Source organism: Amphibalanus amphitrite, unplaced genomic scaffold (genome assembly GCF_019059575.1).
Source record: "Amphibalanus amphitrite isolate SeventyFive unplaced genomic scaffold, NRLGWU_Aamphi_draft 000001F_arrow, whole genome shotgun sequence".
Classification (NCBI taxonomy): Eukaryota; Metazoa; Arthropoda; class Thecostraca; order Balanomorpha; family Balanidae; genus Amphibalanus; species Amphibalanus amphitrite.
Window position 1 is genome coordinate 1,343,246 of NW_024881499.1, and position 12,546 is coordinate 1,355,791.

General features: G+C 51.8%; 2 protein-coding genes across 2 annotated transcripts in view; both read left to right on the top strand.

Annotated features, from left to right (window-relative positions):
* Positions 1-316: 316 nt before the first annotated feature.
* Positions 317-3,194, top strand: LOC122384562. Its single transcript, XM_043372140.1, has 2 exons — positions 317-696; positions 1,791-3,194. The coding sequence occupies exons 1-2, from the start codon at positions 535-537 to the stop codon at positions 2,994-2,996; spliced, it is 1,368 nt and encodes a 455-aa protein (XP_043228075.1). The 5' UTR covers positions 317-534; the 3' UTR covers positions 2,997-3,194.
* A 2,237-nt stretch (positions 3,195-5,431) lies between these two features.
* LOC122384698 overlaps positions 5,432-12,546 on the top strand; it is a 29,651-nt gene continuing 22,536 nt past the window's right edge. Inside the window, exons 1-3 of the mRNA XM_043372393.1 lie at positions 5,432-5,441; positions 9,191-9,519; positions 10,038-10,345. Coding sequence (XP_043228328.1) covers positions 9,191-9,519; positions 10,038-10,345 — 637 coding nt within the window. The 5' untranslated portion in view covers positions 5,432-5,441. The remainder of the gene's footprint in view (positions 5,442-9,190; positions 9,520-10,037; positions 10,346-12,546) is intronic.

A 12,546-nucleotide genomic window follows, 5' to 3' on the forward strand; every position in this document is an offset into this window, starting at 1 on the left:
CCAGCGGTGTCCGTCTGCTCAGTGGTGTCCCTGTCTGCCCAGCGGTGTTCCTGTCTGTCCCGCGGCCGTGACTGGCCTCTGGGGGTGATCTCGCGACTAGCCGCAGTCTCAGCGACCGCCACCGCACCGAACAGTGGACCAGTGCTGCACCGGACTGGACAGGACAGTGGAGCACTGGTGGACCGGACCGGACCAGGCCGGCCTGCCTGCGCGAGTCGAGTGCGGCGCGGGTGCGAGGGAGCTCTCCGGCAGGATGTGGCCGCGGGTCGTCCCGAGCCGAGCCTTCCGTCTGGCGGCGCCGAGCGCTGCCGCTGGCGCCGGCTGCGGGCCGAGCCAGTCGCGCTGCCGACCGCCGCCGGGAGGGAGCCGTCGTCCGTCCGCCCGTTCGACTCTGTCCGTCCGCCCGTTCGGCCCTGTCTGTCCGCCCGTTGGACTCTGTCCGCCCGCCCGTTCGACTCTGTCCGTCCGCCCGCCCGTTCGGCTCTGTCCGTCCGCCCGTTGGACCCTGTCTGTTAGTCGGTTGAGCTCGTCACCATGGGTCTGCTGGCGGCGCTGACCGTACTGCTGCTGGCGAGTGCCGCGCCGGCGCCGGCGGCCGCCCAGAGCACCCTGTACCCGGGCAGCAGCTGCCGAATCACAGCCGGCACCGTGGAGCCCAACGTGACCTGCACCTGCGGCCAGCGGCTGCGCCAGACGGTGAGCGAGCCGCCGCCCGGGGAGGGGAGGGGAGGGGATTACTCCGACTCCGACCTGTCCCTGTGTGAGCGGGGAACCTACCGCCGCCCGGGGAGGGGAACACTCCGACCCCGACCTGTCCCTGTCCCTGTGTCAGCGGGGAACCTACCGCCGCCCGGGGCGGGCTGGGGACTACTCCGACCCCGACCTGTCCCTGTCTCAGCGGGGACCGTACCGCCCGGGGAGGGGAACACTCCGACCCCGACCCCGACCTGTCCCTGTCTCCGGGGGGAACCTACCGCCGCCCGGGGAGGGGGGTGGGACCACTCCGACTCCGACCTGTCCCTGTGACTGTGTCAGCGGGGGCTATACCGTTGGAGGGGACCCACCCACCAGGCGATTTAATGTTGGTTTATCTGAACTTGACAGGGATTAAGAGAAGGCCATAACTGTTGATTTATGCATTCCAAAGTGGCGCTGGAACCATATGCATATTTCACAGAATAAATGCATATATCCAGATATCACGATTAAGTTGTGATAAGTGTTTGCGTCGTTGAAAAAAGAATGCGAAACAAATGCCTGAAATTCTGAAAGTGCATACGGTTCTGGAAATACTCTGTAAAACTGAAAACATTGAGACGGTGTGGCCGACATTGAACTCATCCGCGGTTCTATGTTTTGCTTCTTTCTATAAACATTATTTTCCCCTCCTCTCAGTCCAAAACTCCATTACTACAGATGTTGAGCAAAGATAGTGCGCTTTTAAATTTGATTATTAACTTTTATTCGTTTTTAGATTGGAATCGCCAGAGACCTTCCAGACCCCTGACCCTCCTGACCTATTGACAGTGCTTTTTCCGCACCGCCTTTGCCATACCCCGCGGCCCGCGCGGTAAGTTCGTGGACTGATTTCTCCTCCGTTGACTGCTCCCTGCTCTCCCTGGTTGATTGTACCCTGTATCTCTCCTGGTCACTGGTGTACTGATCCGGCTCGCCCGTGGTCCGTAGACGCTTCCTTTCCCCGGGCCGGTTGTACCCTGTATCTCTCGCTGTGCACCGGTCCCTGTATTCCCCCCCGTGAACTGACCCCATTGGCTCCCGTGTGCCGGCAGCCGGACTCGCCTCCCATCGACCAGCTGACGATCGTCGGCTGCCTGGCCAGCGGCCAGGACAACCCGGTCGAGCGGCTGACCTTTCTGCCGGCCGACCGCCGCGCCGACGTGTTCGACTTTGTGCTGACCCAGGTGCGCGCCGTGAACGTGTCCCAGAGCACGCTGCGGCTGGAGGCGACGCGCGGCCGCGCGGGGGCCGCCGACCACCCGCTGCGCCGCCTGCACATTGCGCTGGGAGAGCTGAGCGGCGGCCTGCCCGACGGCGCGCTCCAGGGACTCGGCAACCTGCGCACCGTCTCCCTGGACAAACTGCACGTGGGCCGGGCCGTGCGCAGCGCGCTGTCCGACCTGCCGCGCCTGCGCGAGCTCTCCATCACGGAGAGCAGCATCGAGCTCATCAACAGCGGCGTGGTGGCGCGCGTGCCCCGGCTGCGACGGATCCGCTTCCACGGGTCGACCTTCAGCTTCATCGCGGCCGACGCCTTCGTCATCGAGAACGACAACGACGACGACGTGGAGGGCAGCGGGTCGACGTGCGACGCCGGTGACGACGCGTCGTTCCTCGAGTTCACCAACATGAAGGTGAACACGATGAGCACCAACGGCCTGCGGGTGGGCTCGGTGCGCCGACTCCGCGCCGACGGCACCTCCGTGCTCACCATGTACGCCGGCGCGCTGAACGTGTCGCTGCACGCGCCGGCCGACTGCCGGCCGCTGGCGCGCTTCACCTCCAACAGCGTCACCGACATGCGGCCGGACGCGCTGGCGCTGGAGAACGAGGCGGCGCGGCCGGCGCTGCTCGAGCTCGGCGGCAACCGGCTGCTGAGCACCGCCCTGTCGCCGGACGAGCTGCGTCTGCGCGGCGCCTTCGAGCGGCGCCCGCTGGCCGGTCTGCCGGCCGACCGGTTCGACTGCACCTGCTGCGAGTGTCCGAGCACGCGGCGGCTCATCGAGCTGGCGCTCCGGCCGCAGCAGCCGAGCCCCATCGAGCGCGACGTGTTCGTGGCAGCGCTGGGCCAGGCGCTCTGTGTCGGTGACGCGGCCGACTCGTTCCTGCAGTTCGCCAGCGGCTGTGCGCCCGACTCGGGGCTGCGGGCGCGGGTGAGCGCGCTGGTGCCCGTGCCGTCCGCGGCCGCCGTCTGCCGGTCGTCCTCCGGCGCCGCCCTGGCGCTGCCGCTGCTCCTGGCCGCTCTGCGCCGAGGCTGAGCTACCGCCCGCCGCCGCCAGGTGGCCGTCAACGGAGAGGGAGACTGAGAGAGAGAGAGAGAGAGAGAGAGAGAGAGAGAGAGAGAGAGAGAGAGAGAGAGAGAGAGAGAGAGAGAGAGAGAGAGAGAGAGAGAGAGAGAGAGAGAGAGAGAGAGAGAGAGAGAGAGAGAGAGAGAGAGAGAGAGAGAGAGAGAGAGAGAGAGAGAGAGAGAGAGAGAGAGAGAGAGAGAGAGAGAGAGAGAGAGAGAGAGAGAGAGAGAGAGAGAGAGAGAGAGAGAGAGAGAGAGAGAGAGAGAGAGAGAGAGAGAGAGAGAGAGAGAGAGAGAGAGAGAGAGAGAGAGAGAGAGAGAGAGAGAGAGAGAGAGAGAGAGAGAGAGAGAGAGAGAGAGAGAGAGAGAGAGAGAGAGAGAGAGAGAGAGAGAGAGAGAGAGAGAGAGAGAGAGAGAGAGAGAGAGAGAGAGAGAGAGAGAGAGAGAGAGAGAGAGAGAGAGAGAGAGAGAGAGAGAGAGAGAGAGAGAGAGAGAGAGAGAGAGAGAGAGAGAGAGAGAGAGAGAGAGAGAGAGAGAGAGAGAGAGAGAGAGAGAGAGAGAGAGAGAGAGAGAGAGAGAGAGAGAGAGAGAGAGAGAGAGAGAGAGAGAGAGAGAGAGAGAGAGAGAGAGAGAGAGAGAGAGAGAGAGAGAGAGAGAGAGAGAGAGAGAGAGAGAGAGAGAGAGAGAGAGAGAGAGAGAGAGAGAGAGAGAGAGAGAGAGAGGAGAGAGAGAGAGAGAGAGAGAGAGAGAGAGAGAGAGAGAGAGAGAGAGACGCGATGACTGTTCCCAGGGGATTGGCGAGTTGATTGGACAGTTCCCTCTGGAAATTCGGACGAGCCTTGAGGCCCCTGACCTCAGCCATGTGTTGTCGTTTGGCCGGCGATGGCAGTTGGCCAGTGCGTATGGCCAGTGCGTTTGGCCGACAGGTATTTCGCTGTTGTGGCCTCACCTTGTATATAGCAATGAGGGTTGGAGGGGAACGCTGTCTAAAAATGGTGGGCTTATCATTACAGCTACAGGGTGGCTGGTAAGGTTGGCTGTTTAGCGAGGCTGTTGGCTGTTGGCTGTTTGTGTGTGGTGCAAAACTCCAGTTATTTCATTACATCTTATCAGACAAACAAGTTTACGAAAGAAATAAGAAGTTTCATGAACAATGGAACGAGATACGCTGATGAGCCATCGCTTGATGCATATTGTGCTCTGACCAGTATAATATAGTAAACCTTTTATGAATTGTATGTTTTATTCCGAGGAGGTATGTTGTTTGCCGATCCATTGATAGGGACAAGGTCTTATGGTTATGATTGCAGGTTATGTCAGAGTATATAGGGTTATGTCGCGATCAGGGCCCAATTCAAGACCTGTCTGGTACTGAATTTCTTGAGACCGATTTTGTGACCGCTGTCACGCTGTGTGCTAGTGGCTAATAGGGATTCACTTTGAGCCAAAAATCGGAATTAGGACTTATTTGCGATGTTTGGGTTTAAACATAGGCCGTGTACGACAATTTTTATAGGTTGTTCTCGGCCCTCGTGTCGGCCGGGTCGGCGTTCTATATACCCTGGGGTCGGCTGCCGCCGACCGTAGCTACTAACTCAAGGACAACACTATTCGACCGCCATCCTTGCAGCCATTCTATAACTCAGGAACTACTGGACCGATCAGAACGAACGAAACACCATTCGAATCAGGAGGTACGATTTTATCAGCCGTTTCGAAGCTCGTGACCCCAGGTGACCTCGGTGACCTCAAGAGGTCAACTCGGCATTGACGCCTATTGCAGCCATTCTTTAACTCAGGAACTACTGGGCCGATCGCGACGAAAACACCACCAGTCGAATCAGCGTATGCGATTTCATCAGCCGTTTCGAATATGGTGACCTCAGGTGACCTCGGTGACCTCAAAAGGTCAACTTAACGTTTTTGCACCTATTGCAGCCATTCTATAACTCAGGAACTACTGGGCCGATCGTGACGAAAATACCACCAGTCGATTCAGCGTATGCGATTTCATCAGCCGTTTCGAATATGGTGACCTCAGGTGACCTCGATGACCTTTGGAGGTCACATGACCGTTGGGGCACAGTACAGATAGGACTTTTTGAAAATAATTGTAATTTTTCTTAGTTGTTCTTTCTTCAAGGGCTTCATTCTAATTACATTTTGCCATAGATGTAGCGTTCTAAATAACCAAATAACCCAAATAACCCAAACAAAATCCCACGAACTCAACTTGGCGCAGTAGCGGCGATCCTTGAAATTGGCGGTATGGATGGAATGTCCCTCTCCCACAGGGAATTTTCACGATGACGGGGAATATTCCGCGCTCTCCGAACGCACCCTAAGTTGGGCATTCGGCGGAGAGTGAATGTCGCAAGTGTGAATCTGAAGTAATTTCATCTTTGCTCCCGTGACGGGAAGTGTTTTTTTTTTTGTTCACTCGAGTGTGAGCTCTCGTTTTTCGTGCGAAGGGAAGCGCTGCAAACGCGAACAAAAAATGTTTAACAGAACCAAAAGTTACCCACGGCATAGCGGCAAGGGATCCCTTAAAGATAGGCTTGGTACTTCCAAGCCATTTCAGGCCACTCACGGTCAGTTTGGACTCTCAGAAGCCTGCTTAGGATCCCGGAGATCGGCGTGGGTCACCCCAAACATTTACGTGCATGTGGTGCTTTAGGGCTTTCTGAGCCCAAGGTGGGGCCCTCAGAAGTCAGTGTGGGTGACGAGCGCTAAGCGACTAGGCCCAGGGTGAGCTTGGAGCCCTCAGATAACAGTGTGAACCATCGGGGTCTGTGTCGAATCCTTAAGGACGCTACGTAGGGACATAAACATGTGTTGCGGCCCTCAGAGGGACACATGAGTTGTGACCCCTCAGATGCCGGCTTGAGGTTAGCCAAGCCTGTCGCCTCAAAAGTTCGGCTGAGCTATCAGAGGCCAGTTAAGGTTCTCAGAAATTTTCGAAGGCATCCTCAAAGATCCGTGTGTCCCTTCAGAGGTCTACGTATGTATAAGATCCTCAAATATCCCTGTATGGGCCCTCAGAGAACATGGCCACCAGTGGGACTCTTAGAGGCCGGTTTGGACCCTCTCCTCTGAAAGCTTCTTAGAGCTCAGTAGAGCTCCTTAGGAGCCTGTGTGAAAAGCAAGCCCATGAGCCCTGCGACACGACTGTCTGTGTGACTGTCTGTGTGACTGTGTCAGTCCTGCTGTGTGACTGTCTGTGTGACTGTGTCAGTCCTGCTGTGTGACTGGCTGTGTGACTGTCTGTGTGACTGTCTGTGTGACTGTCTGTGTGACTGTCTGTGTGACTGTGTGACTGTGTGTGTGGCTGTCTGTGTGACTGTGTGTGTGGCTGTCTGTGTGACTGTCTGTGTGACTGTGTCAGTACTGTTGTGTGACTGTCTGTGTGACTGTCTTTGTGACTGTGTGACTGTCTGTGCGACTGTCTGTGTAACTGCTGTGTGACTGTGTGACTGTCTGTGTGTCTGTCTTTGTGACTGTTTGTGTGACTGTCTGTGTGACTGTCTGTGTGACTGTCTGTGTGACTGTGTGTGTGACTGTCTGTGTAACTGTCTGTGTGACTGTCTGTGCGACTGTGTGATTGTCTGTGTGACTGTGTGTGTGACTGTCTGTGTGACTGTGTGACTGTGTCAGTACTGTTGTGTGACTGTATGTGTGACTTTCTGTGTGACTGTGTGTGTGACTGTGTGTGTGACTGTGTGTGTGACTGTGTGTGTGACTGTCTGTGTGTGTGTCTGTGTGACTGTGTGACTGTGTCAGTACTCAGTACTCAGTACTGTTGTGTGACTGTCTATGTGACTGTCTGTGTGACTGTCTGTGTGACTGTCTGTATGACTGTCTTTGTGACTGTCTGTGCAACTGTCTGTGTAACTGCTGTGTGACTGTCTGTGTGACTGTAACTGCTGTGTGACTGTGTGACTGTCTGTGTGGCTGTCTGTGTGACTGTCTGCATGACTGTCTGTGTGACTGTCTGTGTGACTGCCTGTGTGACTGTCTGTGTGACTGTCTGTGTGACTGTATGTGTAACTGTCTGTGTGACTGTCTGTGTAACTGTCTGTGTGACTGTCTGTGTGACTGTGTGGCTGTCTGTGTGACTGTCTGTGTGACTGTCTGTGTGACTGTCTGTGTGACTGTCTGTGTGACTGTGTGATTGCCAGTGTGACTGTGTGACTGTCTGTGTGAATGTGTGACTGTGTCAGTACTGTTGTGTGACTGTGTGACTGTCTGTGTGACTGTCTGTGTGACTGTCTGTGTGACTGTCTGTGTGTGTGACTGTCTGTGTGACTGTCTGTGTGACTGTATGTGTGATTGTATGTGTGACTGTCTGTGTGACTGTGTGACTGTGTGACTGTCTGTGTGACTGTCTGTGTTACTCCGTGTGACTATCTGTGTGATGGTCTGTGTGACTGTCTGTGTGACTGTCTGTGTGACTGCTGTGTAACTGTCTGTGTAACTGCTGTGTGACTGTGTGACTGTATCAGTCACTAAATTTGAACAGGCCACAGGGACGAGATGTCGTATGAGTTCACCTTCCCTATACATCTGGTGTTTCTAATTGCATTAGGAGCCAATCGCCAGCGGTCGTGCCAGACCCTCTCCCCTCGCCGTCTGCGTTATGAAAAAGGCCTGGCCAAGGGTAAACATTCGTACTGATAAACGTTTCTTTATCCTTCGCCCTAGTGGGGGGGGGGGGGGGGGGGGAGGGGCATATGTTACCACCCTGTCGCGTTTTTTTGCGTGTAAATAAAAAACCGCGGCGCGTGCTTAGGGTAACTTTTGGTACATCAATTTTGGACAATGTGTGAAATTTTTGACCCCAGTTCATGTCAGGTCAGGTCACCAGGTCAAGTTAACTGACCAAGCCTAAAAAAGTTTGCAATCATGTCCAGCCTGCAGACTGCAGTGTTTGTAAGAAAGGTTTTTAACTTAGTGGATTGCATGCTGTTATGGGCGCCTACAATTTGTATATCTCGGATTTTTTATATCCGTGACCTGAGGTCAGGTCAGTGGCGTGACCTTTCCATTACAAGTCAATGGAGAAAAATGAAAATGCCTCTAGATCCGTCTGTACGCATGGGAACAGTCCAAATATTTCAGAATCACAATTATTTGGACCACCCGTGATGACCTAGGTGTCATTTTTGCTGATAGCCTCTAGAAAGGTCATCCGAGGTCATTAGAGGCTACAAACAGATTTTTGCCAATAACTCGCGATTGGAAAAAGATAGAACGCTGGGGATGGTTTCATTGTGTTTGTCTTGTTGAGACGCATCGACTGATATGCAACATGACCTTTTCCGGTCAGGTCATGACCTTGACCTGAGGTCAAATTTTCATGTTGACCTTTCAAGGTCAAATTATAGTTCATTTGACGCGTCTCGGCGAGGGGAACACGATTCTGGCAATAGAAATGTCGTGGCTTTTTGTAGTCGAAAGTTATTGTCGAAAAACACTTTTCGTAAAAACAGCTATTTTTGGAGTTTTTGCCCTCTGGAGGCTAAACCGTTGACCTGAGGTCAATTTTGATTTTGATCTTATCAAAAGAAGAGTTCAAAAGCTATCGATTGCTGTTCCGTGCGTTTTTCTAGCTACCATAGTTCCTGAGATAAGGGCATGTTTTCTAAAAATATAATGACATTTGACAAATTTTGACCTTTGATGACCTCTGGTGACCACAATATTGCTCTAAGATGAAAAATGACGGAAATACTTTCAAACGTACGCATTGAGAGCTATCGACTGCTTTTTACCGCGTCTTTCTAGCCCTCTTAGTTTTTGAGTTAGAGGTGGGTGGTAACATATGCCCCCACCCCCCCCCCCACCCACTAGCGCGAAGTTGGCTGAGACCGCCACTGGGGCGCGGGATTATATCGCTTTTTTTTTTTGCAAAACACTAGTAACGATAGTAAATTTCTATATTGGTTACCTAAGACCTGTTTGCCTGCCTGCCAAGCTTGCCTGCCTGGTATACAACAATACGGGTTGCATGACAAAACATGTCGTAATGCGTAATGACATGTCGTTTTGTGACGTGATAAGACACTACGCTGCACATGTCGTAATGCGTACGACGCAACACTACGTACTATGTCACCTTTTTATGATTAGTAGAAACGTAAAAAAAACTGTAATTCTGCATTACAGATGGAGATGAAAGATGTGCGTGAAGATCTGGTCGCCCTTCGCCGGGAGGTGTCCGCCCTTCGTGAAGTGGTGGCTGCCCTTCGTGAAGAGATGTCCGCCCTTCGTGGAGTGGTGGCCCCCCTTCGTGAAAAGGTGACCATTCTGAGTGAGGTAGTGGCGAAGGACAATTCGGACACGAAGAAGCTCAAGGGGGAGAACGCCGCACTTCACGGTGCGGTGGTCCGCCTGGAGCAGGCAGTTATCGAGGAGCGGACCACTCGCCAGACCGTGGTGGAGGAGCTGCGGCAGGAGGTCCGCCGGCGAGCGGCGCCATCCGGCCGTCCCCAGGGGTGAGACTGGGAGGCAGCAGGGGTGGCTGTGGGGGCTGAGAGAGTTCGGAGAGCTGTCATGGTGATAAGTAAACTTTCTTTGTAGAAGGTGTAAGAAATAAACCACCACTAGGTCTTTGAAGGTCGAGTAACTTGTAATTGAATTTTCCGCCCAATCAAAGAAACATGTCTTGAATTCGTACCATCTTTTGCAAGTCAGCCGTTTAGTCTCGATCGTATTGTTCCAGTTTTCGACAGACGTCCTGCAATCTGCATAAAGTTGGCCAGTTCGGGGCACCATATCCCGCACGTATTTACATGTCTTCATCAGCAATCGTGTCACAAAATCTAATCGGTCGTATCAAATCGTTCAGATTCGTATGAAATCAACTCTGGACGCTTTTATTCAACCGAATAGAGTTGGCAACATACTATTGCTGACGACGATATGTAAATGCATATCGTATCATCAAAAGAGCCAACTAAAGTTGTGAACTTCTTTTGCATTTTGATTTATGCACTTTTTCTTGTCTTTTCAGTAAAATTACAAAAGCGTTTCATGACGTCATAGTACAGACGGAGCCCCAGCCATCGGCAGTCAATGACGTCACGGTACAGACGGAGCCCCAGCCATCGGTCGCCAGTGTATTCAAAACCCTTGAGGAGGCGCTCGGCCTTGCAACCATGACGACGTTCGACGCTCCGTCAGCCCTTGGCGAGAATCAGCTGACGGCGCTCCTGCAGAGTCTTCCCCGCTTGGAGGAGCTGACCGTCAGAGTCCCGTTTTTCGGAACGGGGCGGTGGCTGCGGCTGCTGCCGACGTCACTTAGGACGCTATACGTTGCAGGTGAGAAGTAGGTAGCCGAGGAAACACGTACTATTACTTCTGAGTGGTGGTAGGTTCTTACATAGTACATAAGTAACAGTTTCAGTGATAACCGTTCAGCGGACATAAGTATGCCATGCCTACAGGCTACACAAACATTAACCCGCGCCCCAGTGGCGGTCTCAGCCAACTTCGCCCTAGTGAGGGGGGGGGGGGCATATGTTACCACCCACCTCTAACTCAAAAATTAAGAGGGCTAGAAAGACGCGGTAAAAAGCAGTCGATAGCTCTCAATGCGTACGTTTGAAAGTATTTCAGTCATGTTTCACCTTAGAGCAATATTGGGGTCACCAGAGGTCATCAAAGGTCAAAATTTGCCAATTGTCATTATATTTTTCAGAAAACATGCCGCTATCTCAGGAACTATGGTAGCTAGAATAACGCAGGGAAGAGCAATCGATAGCTTTTGAACTCTTCTTTTGATAAGATCAAAATCAAAATTGACCTCAGGTCAACGGTTTAGCCTCCAGAGGGCAAAAACTCCAAAAATAGCTGTTTTTACGAAAAGTGTTTTTCGACAATAACTTTCGACTACAAAAAGCCACATTTCTATTGCCAGAATCGTGTTCCCCTCGCCGAGACGCGTCAAATGAACTATAATTTGACCTTGAAAGGTCAACATGAAAATTTGACCTCAGGTCAAGGTCATGACCTGACCGGAAAAGGTCATGTTGCATATCAGTCGATGCGTCTCAACAAGACAAACACAATGAAACCATCCCCAGCGTTCTATCTTTTTCCAATCGCGAGTTATTGGCAAAAATCTGTTTGTAGCCTCTAATGACCTCGGATGACCTTTCTAGAGGCTATCAGCAAAAATGACACCTAGGTCATCACGGGTGGTCCAAATAATTGTGATTCTGAAATATTTGGACTGTTCCCATGCGTACAGACGGATCTAGAGGCATTTTCATTTTTCTCCATTGACTTGTAATGGAAAGGTCATGCCACTGACCTGACCTTAGGTCACGGATATAAAAAATCCGAGATATAAAAGTTGTAGGCGCCCATAACAGCATGCAACCCACCAAGTTTGAAACCTTTCTGACTAACACTGCAGGCTGGACATGATTGCAAACTTTTTTTTAGGCTTGGTCAGTTAACTTGACCTGGTGACCTGACCTGACATGACCTGGGGTCAAAAATTTCACACATTGTCCAAAATTGATGTACCAAAAGCACGCAAAAAACGCGACAGGGTGGTAACATATGCCCCCCCCCCCCCCCCCACTGCACTGGGGCGAAGGTTAACCACTGTATTGTACCTACCTACTTAATACCCTTTCAAACGAATATGACCTGTATGTACTGAACCTGTATGACCTGTATGTACTGAACTGTATTAATTAACCCTCGCCCCGTTGGGGGGGGGGGGGCAATTTTGCCCCCCCCCCCTCCCTGTGTTTTTTTTCCTGAATAGCAAGAAAACGCCAAATTTTCAGTACCTTCCCGGGCATCAATTTGACACCTTCACACCAAATTACAAGTCTAAGGTCACCTTAGGTCAGGAGTTATTGAGGTCAAACTGAGGTCATGTTCGAGCAAAAATGAGCAAAAAACAAGCAATCCTGAAACGCTCACCAAATCTACAGTTACCAAGCAATTTCAAAGTGCTTCATATGGTCTAGTAGACAACAAGCGGCGCTACAAAACTGTTATCTCGAATTTTTAAAATTTTGGGTTTTTGACCCCCAAAAATTCAAAAAATAGATTTTTTTTAGAAAAACAAAAAAATCCGAATTGCGAAAAAAACGGAATATATGTGATAGTCCCTGCGCTATTCTATATACATACCAAATTCCAGATCGACATCACGTTTTTTGGCCAAGTTATAGCGAAAAAACTGTTCAAAAATGATGACGTCAAATTTTTGAACTCAATTTTTAGCGAATCTAGACCACGTAGGGCAAAACAAAGACCACCATTGAACTCCCCGTAACGAGCCGCATCAAATCGATACCCATGTTATGCAAAAATGTCAACTTTGAAATTTGACCTAATTTGACCTGACCTTGACCAAAACGTGAACTAACACGGCCCAAAGGCTGCCTGACCCACATAAACGCATTTGTCATGTAAAATGGACCATAAAACATATATTACACGACACTTTCATATTGTGACCCCCAGTGACCTGACCTCTGTGACCTGACCTGGTATCA

Excerpts from the sequence above, each read along its gene's own strand:
- LOC122384562 (XM_043372140.1), top strand. The coding sequence starts at position 535 with ATGGGTCTGCTGGCGGCGCTGACCGTACTGCTGCTGGCGAGTGCCGCG. Across the intron at positions 697-1,790 it reads GCCAGCGGCTGCGCCAGACG|CCGGACTCGCCTCCCATCGA; the intron begins GTGAGCGAGCCG and ends GTGTGCCGGCAG.